Raw genomic sequence first — 20,241 nt, 5'->3', positions numbered from 1 at the left:
TTTAACCCAGGAAGGATAAAAACAGGAAAGTCTCAAGAAGAGCTATGCAGATGCTTGTAAGCTGGCTTGAATATTATTTGAGTTGTGTTTGAATGTACTTTAGCCAGGACTGTCCAATACTATACTTATGCCAGTAAGTCTTGCTGGGAGATTATCTGTGCGTTTATGTGTCTGTACTTTACCTTGTACACCTGAAGTGTGTTGTGTTGTATCGTCTCTTGCCTGCTCGTGGATCTCTTCACCATGTGTTAGACTTGAGAACAACCATTTCTTAGCCAGCCTCACTTGTGTAAGAAGGATAACCACTGTGAACTCAAGTAAGCTGGCTTGAGTTTGGGATAGTTTGGGATCCTGGACTACACAATGTCTATATAAATTTGAAAAGCTTACTCATGTGCCGAGATGTAGTTCTTTACTTTAAACTGCATGTTCTCCAAAAAGATCAAGTTATTTTAAAAGCAATCTTGAGGAAGTAGGTTTTTACATCGTATTAAAATTTGACCAACTGCATTTTCATAAGAAGTAAAATGATGTGCGGAGTTACTTGATCAAAGTGATGTTTGCAGCTTCCATTTTCATTAAGTTGAAATAGATCTCACTGATGTGGCATCTTCCACCGATCTCATGTTTTGCTATGAAAATTTAGACTGAGATATGGTTTGGGGTGTAACAAAGGTGGAGTTTTAACCATCTGTAATTGTCCCAAAATGCATCTATGCAAGCGTTAGGAAATAAAATCACTAATGAATACACATTAGGAGAAACAGGGCTCCTTTAATTCAACTTCTGTCAGTCTTGTCCAGTTTGTGACAAAGTTAGCTGTAGGACTTCAGTGTTCCATGATCTTTTACCAAATTTTACCTTTGTTAGAAATAAGGCTATAGAATATTAGGGTTTTTATTCACTTTTAAGCAACAAATAAAACTACAGAACTACTTTGTATTAGCATCAGTCAGCAAAAGAGAACTGCAGAGATGTCTCGATAAAGAGTTCATATGTACTACAAATAAAATATTTCAAATACTCTTTACTCTCCATAAATTAGTTGTAGAGAAAAACTGTAAGTCCATGATATTTTCCTGTAAAGATATTCCAAAATAATTCTAAAATACATAAGGTTTTTAGCACATCTACACTTTGATTGTATGTTTAGACTTGTGTACTCTACAGTCGTGATACAGTCAATGAAATAAACTAAAATGTATGCAATTACCCTGCACATCCTTATCTTACAAAATCAGATTGTAACTGTAGTTTCTGCAGTCCAGGTTTGCATACTTTCAATTCATCAGTTCAACAGGACACGTTCTCTAGCACAGCAGACCTTGCAGTAGTATTCATAGATGTGTGGTTCTCTCCATGTATTCTGTCAAAACAAAAGACTTTGCCCCACAGCCAGGAGTTCTGCCGTGGGGGCTGACCAACTAACGTCCTTGCTGGTTGAGATGTATCCTTTTCAGCTAGGGCTTGGTGGCAATTTTTTTTCCTGACCAAGTACTGATTCATGTCACAATCTCAGTATGTACAATTCACAAGGATTAGCTCCCCTCTTTTAGCTAGCAGCTTTCTTTTAGGATTTCAGCATTAAACTAATTTCCCCAAGATGATTCGGGGCACTTGGCAGTTTTTTGCCCACCTCTTCTTTCTGCATCAGTGCAGGGAGGTCCTTCCTTCTTCATGGCACTAGATAATACATCCAGATGAAGTTTTATTTATGTTTTATAGTACACTGGAGGAACTTCAGTCCTCCCAAGAGAAAAGTAGACAGGGAAATAAAAACAACAAGAAACCCATGCTAGCACTGAGTTGTAAATGGCTTGGATTTTTCTCGGTGGAGTTCTGCTTTTGAATATTATAAAATGTTGTGATGCAGGACTTGCCACTTTGCCATTTCTCTCTAATAAACAGAAAGTCTGGAGCAGTCTTTGTAACAAAGCCTGAACGAATTATTTGTTTAAAAATGTGATCCTGCTTTCGGTCTTTAAATATGTAATTGACTAAGACATTCCGCTTCAAGTTATTTAATAGAAATACAGTTTGGCATCTTCTTCATCAGGCTTTTTCCTTGTCCTTCACAGTGTCCTGGCACAAAGTAGAGAGTACACAATTTTCCTTGTAACCAGTTAGAAATCTCTGGTTTAGGGTAATAAAGGGAAATAATCCTGTGTGCATAGTAATAATACGGTATCTATACAGCTCCTTGACTCCTGTTAATCCTAATGAGCAGTATGTGCCATACCAATGAGAAGACAGATGCCATTATTTGTCTCATTAAAAAGAGAGCGGTAATACTTTCTGCTCAGCACCATCTCTCCTTGAGGGTGCTTATCACTTGTGGTAGGAAATAGATACTGCTGCCAGTGTGGTTCTTGTTCAGCAGACTTGCTGAGGTGACTAGCTGAGCTGGAGCTGGCTACTGAGACTGTTGTATGAGCAGGGTTTATGTAGACCTGGCTTGGTACAGATAAGAACTAGCATAACTAATTGGTAGAAAATGCAGAGCTGCATTTAGGAACTTGTGGTTAAAGCAAGAAAGATAGACTGAGCAGCAATCATAAACACAGAGCTTATTAGGAGTGTTTTTCTAGACTGCTCACTAATTGTTTTTTACCAAGTTATTCCTCGGTTCTTGAAGAGTTGAGGTGTTACCCAGGCACCATGAAGAGAAACTGGTAAAAGTAGTGAATGAAGGAGTAGTGGGGAGAGGAAAATGGGTATATTTTTCAGCACAAAAGGAACTTTATCTAAAAAAGGAATGTAAAAGGGGAAGAAAAAAGGACAAATGTAACATACATTATTCAGCAAATGCAGGCTTTCTTGCTTGTCAGAAGACAGCTGGTTTCTGTTCTATGAAGCTGTTTCTCAGTCAAGTGGTTCTGTTGTAAGCAATGTCAAGTATTCATTTAGTAAGAAAAAAGAATTGACAATTTATTGCTTCTGTTAACATTTTGAAAGATTTTTCACTCCTCCTCAAGTAGGTTTTTATTTGGTGCAGAGATATACCTAAAAGGCCCATTTTCCACTGGAATATAAGTTCAATTTTGAGTCCAAACACACTTCTTTGAAAGGGTTTATTTGCTTTATCTTAGGAAATATGAGAGCTTATTTTTGTAGCAGAAGTGATAACAGATTTTTTCCCTCTCCAGGTAAAGTTTTCCTAATAAGTACTGATGAATTAAATTAAAGATGACGAATCTGAATGTCCTGTGCAGTATGACTGTTGTCTCAGTTGACATTGTTTTTACAACTGCAAAGAGCTAGAGGAGGTTAATGCTGTCACAGGTGCTTCTGAAAATGTTTTGAAGTGGAGTTTCAAGATACAACAGAAAGTCTGTTTCTATTGTATCTTTTAGGAGGTCTCATGGTTTCCAGTCACAAACCTAGACAAAATCCTATGATGTGTAAAGGGGTACTTCACCTCTCTGTCTTTAGAGCAGTGCCAAGCAAGATACTGTGGGTTATATAAGGAGGATTGCTGAATTCTTCTGATATATTTGAGCCTAGGAAAATAATCGATATGAAATCTCGTTCTTGTATCTTTTTATGTATTCTGTACCTCCTTTCTGTAAGATGTGTATGTAGTATGGACTTCTGCCTTTCTTTCCTATTCTTTCTGCTTTTCTGTATATTTTTCAGTTCTTTGTTTGCCTTACCTTTGCATTGTTGTTTTTTGGTGCTGACCACTTAAAATTTTGGAAGGCTTTGAGGTGTTGTGTTTGTTTCTCCTACACAGTCCAAACTTCCTAAAATATCCATACTTTGAACTGAAATGTCCCATGACTTTCTGTCAAACAACCTTTTCAAAGACAGCTTTAAAAATAAAAATTACTACTGTTTTTTCAGTGGAAGGGATTTGTAGGTACTAGTTTTCCTCTTGTAAGGAATACTTAATCACACCTTTTGCCAGTCTGGTTTTCTAAATAAACAAACTTTGTGTATGAAGTTTAAATGTTCTACCTATCCACCCACCATCCTTAGCTTCTGAAGCTTAGACAAATTTGTCTGAATCTGATTCAAAGAGGATTAAGTTAATGGAAGCCTCATGAAAATAAGCAGCTGGGTGGAGGAAAGAGACTTGAATGCTCTAATGCTAGGAACAGATGCACTGAAACACTGGGGGAATCCCCATGGGAAAGAAAGAAAATTTAACTATGATTGAAACAACATGTAATTGTGGCTTAGAGAAAAACAAGGCTTTCCCAGTTCTCCTGTGATGGAATTACTACTTTTTTTTTCTTTTTTTTAATTAAGAACCAGGATAAAATAGACTGCTTTAGCAGTTGAGGGCAATAGCACAGTCATTGTGGCTGATTATTACTGAATGGGAGAAAGTAACTGGCAAAATGGTTTTTTTTTGCTTGTGTTTTCTTTCTTTTTCAATCTAAAAATTAAGGATGAGAACTCAGTGTACTGATTAAATTGTACAAAACCTCTGTTCCGCTGAAGTGTTCTTTCTGATACACCATGTATACAGGGATTTCTCCTGTTATCTCCTGTGCCCCTCCAAATTGTTTTTGCCCTACTAGAAGTCTGCATTAAAACTAGCAATCAATGCAGCTGGTAATGCTGCTGCAGAAATTTGAACTTATAGTCACGAACTGCTGACAGCATGTGTTGCTATTAAGAGAATAATTACAAGATTTATTTTTTTTTACTCTTTTATGTAGAAATTCCATGTACATATCAGCTTCAGCTCAGTTATTTAATTTGAAAAAAGGAAAAAAGCTGTCATTTTAGAATTTCATTAATGTGCTGGTAGTAGCTATATTTTGTTGTATATGAAGAGCGTTGTATGCTTTAAGGTGTACTGTCATTCTTTCTTCTTCGTATTATAGGATTACAGCTGCAGTAGTTGTTAACATATCTAAATACTTGTGCATAATGTCTGAAACTGTTCAGGGATACTTAACCAAACAAAGAGTTTATGTTTATTTGCTTATCCATGATGTTCTGTTGGAAGAACAATACTGCGACAAGGTTAACAGAGCAAAAAACTTAGCAGAAAAACAGGCTGAAGAATACTAGTTTAAAGAGCATAACACTACTACCTGCAGTCCTGAAGAAGGATCAAAAAAGCATTGTTGGACAGAAGACTTAATATATATTTCATTTAATCTTAAATTTGACATTATCTTAATCATATATGCTGACATTAGAAGAAAACAATGCCATCTAAGTGAACAGAATTCCCCCTTCTCCAGTGGTGTCAGAAACTAATATTTGGGTTTATTGTAGTTGGTTTTTGAAGTGTTTGTGGAAACAGAAGAAAGAATCTTTCTTGACATTTAAGTGCTTGTCCAGGACACATATCAAAATATAAAATTTCAGACTCTGACTTCAAATTTGAAGTGTAAAGCAAATCTGGATGAAGCACCAGTTTCATTAATTTACTAAGGCCTATGTAAATTTCTGTGGTTTAAACCTCATAAATATACCTGCTCTGATGATCTCCATCTTGTGGAGTTTATAGTCTTCAGAAAGATTAATCTGAAATTTGCTTTTCCTACAGCTTTTCTCTGAAGTCTGGGTTGTAATATGAGTTAGTTTCTTAGCCAGCAGAATACTGAGTAATCCTGGAATTCAGTGTAAATGGCTAAGGATTATCAGTCCTTAGTATCAAGTACCAAGTGGTTAGTATCAGTACTAAGGGTTCAGTGAGGCATCTAGATTTCCTGAAAAAGATATACATTTTTTTCTCCATTTTTAGTTTTTGGAGCCCTTTACACGCAATCTTTTAGTTGTTGAGATATTATAGAATCCTTAATAATGTACGAGTCTGGAAAAAATTAATGTTGTTTTGCTACAAATCTTATTTAAAGTAGTTTGTGTGGTTATATTGGTGTTCTAGTGATGTATTATTTAAATGTGTGAGACTACTTTTAATATATTAAGTATTTTCTTCATGTAGGTATTTCATTCTATATTAAATACCATATAGGAAGTAAGAACTCAGAACAGACATTAACTCCAGTAAAGCAAGGAGAGCTGACTGATTCTCAGATGTGAACTATTTGCTTGCCTGCTGATATTCTGAGGCTTGTGTATAAAGTAAAGGCTAGAAACTTTACATAGAAATTATTAGTAACTGTGGCAAAACTGGAGACTTCATATTTTGCCACTGTATATTTGCCCTAACTGGAGACTGTGAATCATTTTCAATTATTTATCTGGGAAGGGTGGCAAGAAAACAGTAACAAAGAAAATTTTTTTTAAGACCTAGCAGAAGCATTTCCTTAATGAAAGTTTGTAAGATAGGCAAGTATTTTGTGAAGCAGAGGTTCTGTCCCTGGAGCAGATCAGTGCTGTCCTGAGAGGCAAAGGTCAGTGTCCCTGACAATGGAAGAAGGACCTAAAAAAGACTAAAGGATTAGTCCTGTGAACGTAGGTTCCTCAATCTGGTTTCAGCAAGTGATCCAGTGAGGTGGTTTGTAATTAGCCTTAAGTGACCCTTTAATTTCAGCTGTTCCTGCTCCAAGCCTCTAGGTATATATTGATACATAAAAGGGACATATTTTTTTCAGAAAAGTAGCCTGTGTGATTTCATACATTACTATATTTCCTATTACAAAAGTTCATCCTCTCAAAATATCTATAGAAAGAGAACCACCACTATGTAACTCAACAGAATATTAAGCAAACATAATAATTAATAGACGAAAGACCAGTAAATAATTATAGTACCTTGTTTACATCGTACTTGTTTATTTTTTGCTCAAAGGTACTGTCTAGAAGTTTCTGATCAAAGTTCTGGTGAATAACAAGAGCTCTCACCCTCTGCTTTTGAATCTTTCCTCAATTCTAGTGCCATATACGTAGCAACCTCAAGGCAGAGTGAGAAGACTTTGCTTTGTTGTAAAGTTTATTTCACTTTCATGACTGAGACCCTTCTTTTGTAAAATGTTCACAAGATGGCTCCACCCATTCAGGAAAAATAAAAACCTCGTGAAAAATTTATGTTCTGTTTGCAGCAGGCTAGTGTAGATCTGAGGTTCTGCTGGTACTTGTAATGTTGCCATCAGTTAATTGGGATTAGCAGTTGTTAAGGAGCAGACATTGGTAGTGCTATGGAAGGAATATTAGCTCAAGAATGTGTCCTTCACAGCAAATACATATATATGACTTTTTTAGGGATTTTTTTTTTTTTATGTCACTGCTGTAAATGTAAAAACAGCAGTATCTGTCTAAAAGCAGTGAGCATTGTCTTAAGTTGCACTGAATTGCAGTATCATGAAATACACAATGTTGCTTCATACTTTGGTTCTCTCTGTACTGTCTTCCCTTGACACATACTACCATATCATAAGCCAGTCCACAGAATTATCATAAACTTCGTCAACATCACTTTAAAGAGTGAGTTATCAGTTTCATGTTTGATGGGAGCCTTTACCTCCCTACGCTGGACGAACAGGGTGACATAAGTTGACATTGCATTCTGAACAGTGTGTTCTGTGGGTTGGTTGGGGGTTGGGGTTTTTTTTACATTTTTAAAGCAGGGCTTTATATTGCTTTGAGCTTTCTTGTGAAGATCTTTGTATGCATACTGAAGTAGGAATGCCTTGTCTGTCTTTACTCAATAAATACTATCTAATCCCATTCAGCTGTTGATGCCCTGCTTGCAGCCATTTTGTTATAATTGAATAGAGCCCTGAGACGATCATAACTGTTTTCCTTCATAGAAAAAAAAAGAAAAAGTTTTTAATTATATAGCCAATGTTTCTGGAAACAACTTGGTTGTTAAAAAATAGAAAGAAAACCTACCTATACTTTTTTTTTCACTTGAAATTTAAAAATTACTGTTCAGTTAAATACACAGATGTGCATGTGAAACTCCAAAGGTAATAGTAGTTATTTAATACATAAGCAAATATTTCCTTGACTGAATTTATCCCTCTGCAGAAGATCATACATATCTATTGTTTTCTCAGGTCTGTAGTTTTGATGTCTGTCAACAGTGTCAGTGAAATATTACAAAGGAGTTTCACTATGTTTTCTTTTTTTTTCCCAGACACACATACAATTTATAAAAATTAAATGCAAGGTTGGGTTTTAGAGGTGATATTTCTATGTTGTAAACATTAGACTAATTATTGCATTTAGTTCAATAGGTCCATAAATACCTGTTGTCCCTGTTCACATTTATTATATGTATGCAAGCAGATTTTCTGCAACAGTTGGTATTGAATCGTACCTTAGAACAATAGTTACACTGCTTATTTATCCTACAAGACATTTTTCTGACTGTTATACACAGAGATTTTAAAGATCCAAACTCATGAAGCGATGAGCTGATAATTTTTTCAAAAGCTTATATAAGAGTTTTCAAACACACTGGACATTGCAAATGTGCTGCTATATAGGGGATAAATATTCTGTGGGATATGCTACAGGAAAGCATATTTGACATCCAAAGATGGACATCAAAGCCTATTTTTATTACAGCTTTTCACAACAAGGGACACACAGTGGCTCATTCTAATTTATGGCTGTTGTATTTTGGCACTATCCGAAAGAAGCTGATAATTATATTCCTGCAAGAGCTGTTCTTCACACTGCAGGAGGAAAAAAAAGATAAAATCCACAACTAAAACCAAAATACAATTCAAACTTCTGCTTCAGGCAGTTGTTACCACCTGGCACTGTTTCTGCCATTCTTCAAAGACTGTGCAATGACTTGGAAAGGAGACTGAAGAGTTCTGCCTGTCCTGCAGACTGCCTTGCAACTCGACACAATGTGATGAACTATAATTGTTTTTCCATGAAGGAAACAGAAGTGTTTTATTTCTAAAACTGTCACTTCAGTTTAGTATAAATCTGATATGAAGGACAGAAATAGTAATTAAAAGTTAGGAGGGTTTAAAGGACATCAGTCTTGAATTTTTAATAATAATTAATAAATTATTATTATTATTACTGTTATTATTACTACTACTACTTAAATAATCCTGCCTCATTATGCTAGTTCCTTGACAAGGTGTATTTTTTTTTCCTTTATTCTTTAGCAACTTAATAGGATCCTACATATATCATCCTTAGATTAAAATGTGTAGAAGTTACACTGTTCTACAAATCTGCAGAAAATTAGTCTAATTTGATTGTTCTTGCTGAAGATCTTGTGCCCAACACCCCATTTTTCATAGCTGCAAGTAGCAATCCCTAACTACCTTTAACTTTTTGAGCTAATTTGAGTGAGCTAATTTGCATTTCATGTCCAAGAGAGCATTTTAGAAGGACTTCAGAAAATGAAGGTTTTATTTTATTTTCTACTCAAGAGGAAGAGAACTTGAGCCTGGTTTTTGATTAAATGTGTTGAAGTGTGCTGATTTAGAAGGTCAAAGTATGGCTTTTCTCCGCACTTCAGCATAAGGACGAAATATTTAGTGCTTCTTAAAATAGAATCTACATTAGCACTAAGGATGAGACCTGAAATAAAAAAGCTTCTTGCTTTTCCCCTTTTCATAGGAAAATTGAAAATCTTGTTCTTAAGCATATCTTCATGTAGTTCATAGTCACTTAGCCTGTTGGGATGCATGTTTATGCTGTCATTGCAGGTACTGATTGTCATATTCTGCCATGAAAATGATTTCTAACTAAGCAGCTGTAACTAAGAAGGTGTTATCACATTATTACACACAAGCAGTATATTGCAGTTGCTGCAGAGTTCATTGCCTGGCAAAAGCAGTTGCTTTCATACTGACAGCAGCATGGGCTTCAGATGCAAATTAACATGGCACTGACTTGAAAATTCCACTTTCTCCTTTATACGTGTTACAGATTAATTTCACAAAGTGGACTGTTCATGTTCTTTTAAATAGAGAAAAACCTCCAGTTACTGAATTTATGGTGTATGAAAGAAAGCTCTGACTTGCAACAGTTTTCCTACGCTTCTGCTTTTAATAAACAATTCTTTATGCAGGAGATGAGTCTTCCTTACCTGCAGAGTTTATCTCTAATTATTTGGCGTGAAAGACACAGCAGCAAGGAGATTGCTATTTGCAGTTAAGTTGTGAGTCTTTGACTGGGGGAAAAAAAAAAAAGGAGAACTGGCATCTATGTTGTTTTGTTCTCTTCTTTCATGCCGGATTTTGTTCAAGGGGCTTTAGTCGCTGCTGGTTTTTTGTATGTAAGATTACTATTTCTTTGTACTTTCTTCTGCCCCTTTTTTCCTTTTTCTTTCTGTATGTTAATAGATATATGGTATGTATTATTTGTTTCTATATATTAAATCTCTTTTTTAGGAGTTTTGCTACAAAATAACAAAATGGTGACATTTGTAGGAGTTTCTTTATGACTTCTTTTAACATGCTGTTTTGGTTTCAACCCTTATTTGCTGCCTGACTGTATAGGGTATTTCTGTAACGGGGCTGGGGGGAAAGCACATTCCAAAGGGGAGATGGCATTGTCTTTATTCTATGTTACAAGTAAAACCAGTAGTTTAACAATCCCAAGACTGAGTGCTGAACTCACATTGCTATTGTTTGCTATCCACAGCAGACTGTGAAGCAACATAGACTATTGTATTTTAACAAACTAAGAGCAAAAGAAGCACAGTGCCTTCTAAGGGAAAAGTAGAGAAGAGATGAAGGAAAGTGTCACAGTAAGCCAGGGAATTAAACTGAAATAACAGGATGACTAGGTCTTGGTCTTCTGATAGACAAAGGATATAAAATAAAATGCCACTTGTGTGAATTGCAGAATCCTCACCTCATCCTGAGTACAGGTTCCAGAAGTTTACTGAAAGTGAAAGAATTTAAAAGTAACAGCAATAAAGGTGGCAGTGATATGGCCTGATATGTTTATGAAAGGAAAAACTATTATTTTTTTTTTTCTTTTAAACCTAACCTGATGCGGGAATGAAAGACTGAAATGTTGCTCAGTAGAATACAAGTGAGAAAATGCTACTAAGTGAGAGAAAATGCTACTAAGCATTTTGAGAAATGAGAGAAAAATGCTACTAAGTCAGTGGGAGCTGGGTCACCCTCAGGACAAAAGAAATAGTCTTGTGATTGAAAAGATGCCTAATACACTGTATAATAAAAGGAACATTTTTAACGTGGCAAATGTAATGCTGTGCCCTTAAAACTAATATGACATGAGGGTGACTGTTGATTCATTATTTTGGTGAGCATTTGAATTTGTTCTCTACTTTGCATGCCAGCTTTGCCCTTTCTGAAATTATAATCCATCTGAAACATACTTAAACTACAAAGTACTGCAAAGGGAGGGGGAAATCAGTCGTTTCTGGACTGATGACTGTAACAGTGTTTTCATACCCAGTTATAATGCAGAACTATTTGCTTTTCACCTTTTGTGTAAATAAATAAGAACTTCTAAAATATGTCTGTGCAGAACTGACAGTTGAGTGTATTAGTTTCTAGCAGGTAGTGAGGACAGGTGATAATGAGCACTTAACTCCCATTAAAACACCTTTGAGAGTTTCAGCTTTATGGTTCCAAGTGTGTTTACAAAACAAGATTCCTGAGCAGATGCATTTTCAGTTTCACATTCTTTCTGGATAGGAGACAACAAAAAAATCGTATCTGTGAATGAAATAGTACAGTGCACCTGCTCTGTAAACACCACTTCTTGCAGAGCTGTGCTAATTACAGTACACCCTTGTTGTTTTCCCACTTTCCCTTCTGAACTGTTGGCTGCAAGTGATCCTGTATCTACATGAGAAAGTCCCATGCTACTCTGCCTAATTACCGAATCGTTTTTCCCCTTTTTGAATTAAGAAATGCTGCCAAAATTTACACCATGTGTAATATGGAAATAATTTCTTTTGACATTATGAAATTATCCCACATTTACTGTGACATAATTTATTTCTTTAAGTAAATACTACAGTTCAGGAACAGTATTACTTCCTGATAAAATTTTAATTAATGCACAAGTAAAAACTGTGGTTTATGTACATTAGTCAAATATGAGTTGACACTTATCTAGCCTTTGTCAGCATATCTGTATTTGTTCATTTGCATTCTGTCTTTTCAATTATGTGAAGCTTTTATGTTTGAGAGAAATGTATTTTTAAATTTTCATCTATGACTGAACTCTCTGTACCTTGTATTTTTGGTTGACTCTAGTCTCCCTTCTCTTTGCAGTAAAGGGTTGCCTTCGAGTTCATTATTCACTTTAGAAGACAGTGCCATCTATTTGACTTCAGAACAGAGCACACTGGAAATGGAAAATGATAATGCTTCAGTTTTGGATGTCTACTTGGTAAGTTGTCAAACTGTTTCTGATGGGCTTTTTTCTACTGTAATTCCTTTGACTCCTAAAATACATGCCCAAACTCAAGATCCAGAGGTTCACTGAGGTATTTCTTATATGAGATATATGCTTAAGTCCCTTGCCAATCCGAATCCTTCAAAAATCTGTGTGCTTGTTAACTATTGTGTTAATAATGAAATGTGACAAAATGCTTTTCCTTTTTTCTTGAATGGTAGGGTTTTTTCCTATTATTTGTTTTCCACAGGAGGAAAAAAAAAAAATCTTTCTTCTTCATGTTGGATATGCCACAATGTAGAAATTAAATTTTCTCAGAGAGTAAACTTCTATGTTTACATAAGTGATTTTCAAGCCAGTGAAGCAGAGCTCAATATGAAGTACATTAACAGCTTCCCTTTCTGCTCTGAAGGGTTGTCCAGTTGTGGTGGCTGGAATATGATTAAAAATGTATTTTTTCTTTGCTGTTTTGGTAACTAGTGAGCAGTTTATCTGAATGCTGAAAGATAAGCTCAAGTTTGTATCTTTGGTTGTCTTTATATCACCTGTGTTTTAATAATTCTCTTGCTATCTACAGCTCACATTCCACTGACATAAAGGCAGTAGGCACCCAACTCCAGTTCCAATTGAGTGAATTTTTGTGCATCTAACCCTTTTAGGCCGTTTTGAAAATGTCAGTATGAGTATAGGAGGGAGGTATGTTAAGCTTGGCTTTCTTCCCATAGGTTTGTTTTCCTAAAGCACAAATGTTGTGATTTGATGTGTTCCTTGCATCTGGGCAGGAACAACCACAGGTTCCAGTGTGAGTTGGGGAATGACCTGTTGGAGAGCAGTGTAGGGGAAAGGGATCTGGGAGTCCTGGTGGACAGCAGGATGACCATGAGCCAGCACTGTGCCCTCGTGGCCAGGAAGGCCAATGGCATCCTGGGGTGCATTAGAAGGAGTGTGGTTAGTAGGTCAAGAGAGGTTCTCCTCCCCCTCTACTCTGCCCTGGTGAGGCCACATCTGGAGTACTGTGTCCAGTTCTGGGCCCCACAGTTCAAGAAGGACAGGGAACTGCTTGAGAGAGCCCAGCGTAGAGCCACAAAGATGATTAAGGGAGTGGAGCATCTCCCTTATGAGGAAAGGCTGAGGGAGCTGGGTCTCTTTAGAATCACACAGAATCAGAGAATGTGAGGGACTGGAAGTGACCTCAAAAGATCATCTAGTCCGATCCCCCTCCCTCTCCCCCCCCCTTCCTAAATGAGATTACACAGGAAGGTGTCCAGGTGGGTCAATACCCTTCAGCTGACCCTGAAACAACGGTTAGCCTCTATTTCAGAAAGTCTCATACTAGAGGATGTGATGTGTGTTATCAGTTTGATTCACTGCTGCTGAGGTAGAAGGCAGTTTTATTTTTACAGGAAGATGATTAAATGCAGTCTAGAAGGGAAAGATGCATGTTTTTGAGAACACTAGGAACAGGTCAATCATTTCTAATGTGCATCTCAAAAATGAGGCAAATCAATGACGTTTGCTTTAGTTGATTTAAGCCTCAGTTGAAAAGGTTGCAAGATATGTTTTGACCTTTTAAAAGAATGGTGAGAAAATGTAGTTTTAAATGGCATTCCCAGATTTTCCTTTAATCCCATAGTTAATAATCTGCAAGGCAGCCTGCTGGAGTCTTACCCACTAGATATTATAATGAAAAATATCTTAACTAGCTTAATTTCAGTCACTCCACTATCCTTTGATGTCTTTGCCGCCTCCTTTGAAGTGTAAACCTCTTGGACAAATTTTAGTTCAAATTTAGTAAATTAAGAGATACGAATTTTTGATTCCATGAGTGGAAAAAAAAAAAAAGACATTGTGTTAAAATAATATTGTGCTAGCTTAGTATAAAAAAAAGCTTAAAAATAGCATTTGGCTGAACAGTGTTGTATACAAATTCAGACAGTCAAGTAAAGTAGGCTGGAGCAGAGCTTGTTAAAAAAAAAATTAAAAATCCTGTTACAACTAATAGTATTTTTTGGGAGATGTTACATTAAAGGAAACACCATGATGCAGACTCACACTGTGCACCTGATGTCAAAGATGAGACTTCACCTGGTAACAGCAAGAATTTTTGTTCCAGGACACAGGTACAGAGACATCTTTAGTTTGCAACTGAAGGACTGGTCTGGGCCCAGAGTTTCTCGGTTCTGAAAAAAGACCAGGTTCAGCAAACCAGCATTTTGTGCCTGTGCCACTCTAAGCAGTGCTGTTAGGAACATCCTCAAATCCAAGTTTACTTTAAAATTCTATTGGTTTATTTTCTCTTAAATATTTTAACCCAGATAATAACTTAAGAAATCTAGGTTTTATGAATAAAATATGACTAACCAGGATCTGCCCTAAGCAGTAAATATAAGCCAATCTAAATTATTTCCAGATATTCTAGTACCATACAGCAGGAAACAACTACTGAATATTCTATAAAAATAATTTCAATTTTTAATTAAAGATTGCAGAAAGATAGGAGCACATACATAAAATAGTTGGAAATTTGAAGTGTTTCTCTGCAGAGAGTTAAAACATTAAAAGGTTCTTGCTTTTATTAACATATAAAACAATGATAGATCAGATACTTAGAAGCAAAAGATTCCATCTGAGATAAACAGGTGTCCTGTGCATAAGCCAGTAAGAGAGAAGGTAAAACTCTTGTATTTAGCACTTTGATGTAGAAATACAAAAAACCAAGGGAGAAAAACAGTGTTTCCTTCTTCCTTTAGAAATAAACTTAGTCTCTTTTTAAAATTCCCCTGAACCCTTATTTCTTGGTGTCAGTTCAGGCAGCATCACCTGATACATACGCAGAAAGGCATTAAATGTCAGCAAACAGTTAAACAGAAGAGTCTACTGTGTTCTATGGAATTTGATTAATAGGAAACATAAGCCAGTCCTGCAACAAAAGTTTCTTAAGTTTGCTCACTAAATTTGTATATAATTTACAAGTCACTACCACTGAAGATATGGTTGCAAAGGATTGATAAGGGGCTTCATAAAAATAAAATAATGGAGTAACTGTAGTGATGAGGGAGCCCAGTGTATTTAGTCTGGTTAGTATAGCTATTATTTGTGTCCAATGCATTGCGTAGATAGTTTTATTACATTTAGAATTACTTATGTTGTGGTTTATGTCCAAATACCAATTTTATTATAGGATTTTCAAGTCTTAAAACATTGCTGGAGATTAATTTTGTATTTCAAAGCTGCTGTAGATGCATAGATAAGCAGATTTACAAATATAGGTCTATAAAATGCCTGTTTAGAAACTGTCAAAACTGTCTGCCTCTTCTCACTCTTAGTGCTCTTCCTCTTTTCTTCTGTTCTCACTCCCACAGTTCTATGTTAAAGCCTGTGTCTTTGAGCATTTCCTAGTTGATACTCAAACCCTTCCGACTGACAGGTTATTAGTCTAACAGGTATTAGTCTAACTCCTCATCTTCACGGTTGCTTTCTCTTGCAAATATTTTCACCCCTTCAGCTATTTTCAGTTTAGCACCCTAAGCTCTCTGATCTAGTATAAATTCTTTCAGAGAAGAAAATTCCCACCTGACCCTGATCAAATGCAGCACCCTAGTCAGATACAACTTTGGCTAGGGGGTTGTACTTCCACCGTAACTCCTTGACAAGGTGTCTTTTGACATTCAGAAATATTTTGCTTCTCAGTCTTTCATAACATTTGATTCAGTTCTAATCATGTTGTAGTTTTCTTCAAGGTGCTGTTGTGGAGTAATAATGAGTGTTGCTGAAATTAAAGCAGTTCCCAGGCAGGATACATGTAAAAACAAGCTAAAAAGTGTACAGTCACACTGTGCTGCATACCTCAAATTTTGATATGTTGCTCTGTTTCGTGAGGCTTCAGTTTCTCTGCCTCACCATTTACTCTGAAGATACTGATGGGAAAACATGGTAGATTGAACATTAATTCTAGGCCTATGAGAAGGGAATTCAGACCTCCTTACTTACAGACATCCTTTCTTTCCCCTGAGACCAGAAAAATCCTTAAAATGCTATGTGTGCATACTGGAACCAATGGAGCACTTTCCTCAAAGTAGAATCCTGTTTAATTCAACTTTTCAGTCACCCTTGCTTGAAAATCAGACATGGGAATTATGTGCTTGATTAGATTATAAAGTTACCATTTCAGATTACAAGTAATACATTACCTGAGTAAGCCAAGTGATAAAATGCCCACATATATTGTCATTACACTAGCCTGCCCTGAGGCTTTTCATGCACCGTATGAGGAAATCAATCATCTGAAAAACAAATCCACGAAAAGAAACTGGAGCACAAAAATGCTCCAATAGAAAAAGCCTCAAGTAGGCTCAAACATTGTAAATCCATTATATACTCAGTGTGAGATATCTCAGATAGTGATTACAGAAATGCATCCTGTAGTATTATTTGTCCATTATTTATCATTTCGACACAATAGCTATGGCCAAACTCAGTCTCTATCAGGAAATAATGTTTCTTACATCTGTAATCAGTTACCCCAAAAGTTGTGCAGAGCTTACGGAGTTGCTTGTCCTGTGCCTTGAAATAGATGGAGGTTTTTCCAGAGCATTATGCACAGAACTGGGCAGTACCTGACACAAAGATGAACATCTGAAAATCCCACCACCTTAAAATGGCACCAGTACCATGAACAGTGTTTCTGTGACTGACTCATGCAGTTAGCAGTTGCTACGAGTTTTTGTCAAGTCTGTTTTCTTCAACTGTTATGCAGATTTTGCAGAATAAGCTAGTTGTAATTGCATTGTGTAATTAGTAGAATAGCATAAAGCTAGTATCAGCAATGCTGCTAGTCTCCTTAGAGAGTGCAAAGTAGTGGTAAGGCCAGAAGGGTCTGAATTTGCATTGAGACACCATTATGTCTGTCAAAAATGGACCTGCAGTCATTCAGAGCTGAGCTTTCAGCCAGAAACTAGGTGGTGCAAGTGAAAATTTTGACCAGTTTGTCTTGTTTATCAGTACTAGCATTTTTCAACTTTTTGCCAAACTGATTCTTAAAAAAGTTTTTTTAAAAAATCCTTGTTACCCTTATGTCACCCTCTTTTTAAAATATAACCTTCTTTAATTTTCCTTACTTGCCTACAATTTCACTTTGCATATTAAATTGTTCTGCATCGTATAAGTACATACTACTTTACTCCCTCAGCACATTCAGGTGCTAATATGGCAGTAGACAGACTTTCATTGCCAGACCACAGCTATCTAGAAAGAGAAAACAGCTTCTGAGAAATTAGCACTATGCTCACTAGCGTCAATCATTATGAACACCCTAACACTGGTTCACAAAACAGTAGCAGATTTAAAGGTTGACAGAGAATGATATTGAAATATCGTTCTTCAAGGCTCAAGGTCTAGTGCAGGAAGTCATAACTAAAATATTGATTTAAATCTACTGGTTACCTTTTTCTCAGATAAGCTTTAAAAATGCCCTTGGAGATTTGTTGTTGTTCATAGTCCAGATTAGATTGTTGTTTAACTATTTAAAGATTAATTTAATGCTTGTATTGAACAGTATAATTTAAAGGTGACCTTAAAAATATGTTTAATATTTGGGAACATATGCCTTCATTATATTTTTTAATAAGGTTTTAGAGTAAGGTCACTATACATGTCTTTGTTCTGGTTTTGTGTCCTGCTCCATGTTGCATACATTAGCTGAGATACATTCAATTTACTGCAGTATTTTGTTCAGCTGTCAGTTTATCCTTAGTTAAGGGATACACTGACAGCTGAACATAAGGGTCATTAAGAGTCGCACCAATAAGGTGTTCAGCAAAGAACAGTTTCTTTTCAATTCATCTCTGACTCCGTAGAGATGCTGAGAAGTGATCAACTATTTGTACTGCGTAACCACTGCTTCTGTAGACCATACTGTAGAAGACTAATTCATTAACACTATTAAGTTTTGTTTTAATTAAATAGAATGATTGCTGTGACATTGACAACAACATTGGCTGTGCCTGAAAGCTTTTGGATAGGTATGATTTTTCAACCAGGGAAGGGTATCATGTGGAAGCTAACAGGACTTTTATACGTGACGCACAAAGACTGCAGGTTTTCCCATAATGGTTTTAAGTAACAAGGGCCACAGTCAGTTCTGCAAGGTAGTAAAAGCTGTTGTGAACTGCTGAGTGCTCTCAGTTTGGACTGTCTTCTCTGACGTCCAGAACACCCAGCGTTTTGCAGCAGCAAGTGGTTCTGTTTCATGTCATACAAGTGCACTCCAATCTCTGCAAAACCATAGAGTCAGCTCTTGTACAAGAAAGCAGACCAAAAGCTTTTGATTAGGGGGCAAGGTAAGAAAAGAATTACTGCCAAGCTGTGCTGCAGCCTGTTCAGAGGAAGAAAGATGTACCTGTTTATAATTGTGTAAGAAAACAAATAACCACAACTCTTAACTTCACTCATCATTCTGTATTTCCAGTAACAAAGAATACCTGACGAGTAAACTAAGGGAAGTGACCATGGTTAAGGAGGAGCACTTTCTGCACTCCTGATTTAAGAAGGAGGAATTTGCTGAGCCTAACAGACAAAGAGTAATAATCAACTGAACTTATGCTAAGAAGCACCAGTATCTTTGAACCATAGAAAGGATTGATGGACTTCACAAAAATGACGTGAAACATTCCACACTCCGCTATCATCTGCTGTTGCTTGCTGAACTGTGAAGAACTGTGTATTCAGGCTGCTTTCTACTATATTGCCAATCACCTTTTTTGGACTTGAAATTGATATTTTATTATCAGCTCTCTGGTGGTTTAATTTGCATGCATTTTGTACCTATGCACAAGCAAAATCTGTTACCTGCTTTACCTATTTAAAAATAAGCACAGTGGTGAATAAAATTAATTTCATTTGTTTTGACCCTTCAGTTCTAATTACTTAGTTCCATATCAGTGGAAATTAGAATTGATGTCATACAAGGGTTAGGGTAAACCTCTGCACATCCTATATGAAAATGAGCCTCTAAAGATATTTTCAGTGATGGTGAAAAGGAGAAAAAAAAGTTATTTATAACAAGGCCTTATGTTGTGTACATATATTGTCTTTGAAACATTTTTGATTTTAGTTTATATCTTGTAAAAGAGAAATTATATAATTTATTTAGTAAATTCTACTGTAAACTATAGTTTTATTAATGAATAAAATATTTTGTTCTCAAGACTATGACAGCTGTCAACCTGTTCTTGATCTGTACAGCACTTACTGTTCTGGTATTTCATCACCTTCATGACATGGTCTTGAGAGGCATCTCAAATGATATGACAATCACTCTGTAACATGGCATCTGCCTTTATCTTCTACCAGCTCTATAACGGAGGGGGAAATCTTTAAATTAGAGCAGAAAAGGCAAAGGAACATATTCAGCAGGCATTGCTTCATAGAAGCATTTCAGGTCTTTCAGAATGGGCAATCATTTAAGGTAACTATAGAAAGTGTTCTGGTTTCCTTAATTTTCCTAGCAGCACAGAGATAATCCCAATCACCAGTGACCATCAGTCCAAGATTTCATGCTTTGATAATGATGGTGTATTTAAAAACTACACAGCTGTCACTTTGAGTTACGGAATTTATTGGTAATAACATTTCTGCTAGGAGTAAGCATAGCAAACCTGCTGGATTGGCAAAACTGGAATTTTACACTTTAATTCCTAGAATTATGCTTTGTACCTCTGAAGAATTTTTAATTTAAGGTTTTGGTATGGGTTTGTTTTGATATTTTTAATTGCTTTGACGTAATCCTATAATCCTGACAAGGAGGAAAGTATTATTTCTTAATTGCGCACAGACTAGAGAAATTGAAACATTGGGGTTTTTTTTTCTCCAAGTATGTAGAGTCTCTGGCTTAATTTGGAGCCTGTGTCTCATGATTACATCTTTTACAGGCTTTAAAATTAGATTGCTTAATCTTAGCAAGATAATTCTTCTACAGCATTCCTCTTAGAAATGCAAGAGACCAATCTGCACATCCTG

General features: G+C 36.2%; 1 protein-coding gene across 1 annotated transcript in view; it reads left to right on the top strand.

The window, feature by feature from the left end:
• The window catches only part of PIP5K1B (phosphatidylinositol-4-phosphate 5-kinase type 1 beta), a 49,940-nt gene extending 30,506 nt beyond the window's left edge, over window positions 1–19,434 (top strand). The window contains exons 11-12 of the mRNA XM_010162955.1: window positions 12,102–12,219; window positions 18,692–19,434. Coding sequence (XP_010161257.1) covers window positions 12,102–12,219; window positions 18,692–18,694 — 121 coding nt within the window. The 3' untranslated portion in view covers window positions 18,695–19,434. The remainder of the gene's footprint in view (window positions 1–12,101; window positions 12,220–18,691) is intronic.
• The last annotated feature ends 807 nt before the right edge of the window (window positions 19,435–20,241 follow it).

Source organism: Antrostomus carolinensis, unplaced genomic scaffold (genome assembly GCF_000700745.2).
Source record: "Antrostomus carolinensis isolate BGI_N321 unplaced genomic scaffold, ASM70074v2 scaffold1220, whole genome shotgun sequence".
NCBI classification, from domain to species: domain Eukaryota; kingdom Metazoa; phylum Chordata; class Aves; order Caprimulgiformes; family Caprimulgidae; genus Antrostomus; species Antrostomus carolinensis.
The sequence above is the reverse complement of the archived record's forward strand: the minus strand, read 5'-3'. Positions and strand labels throughout refer to the sequence as shown.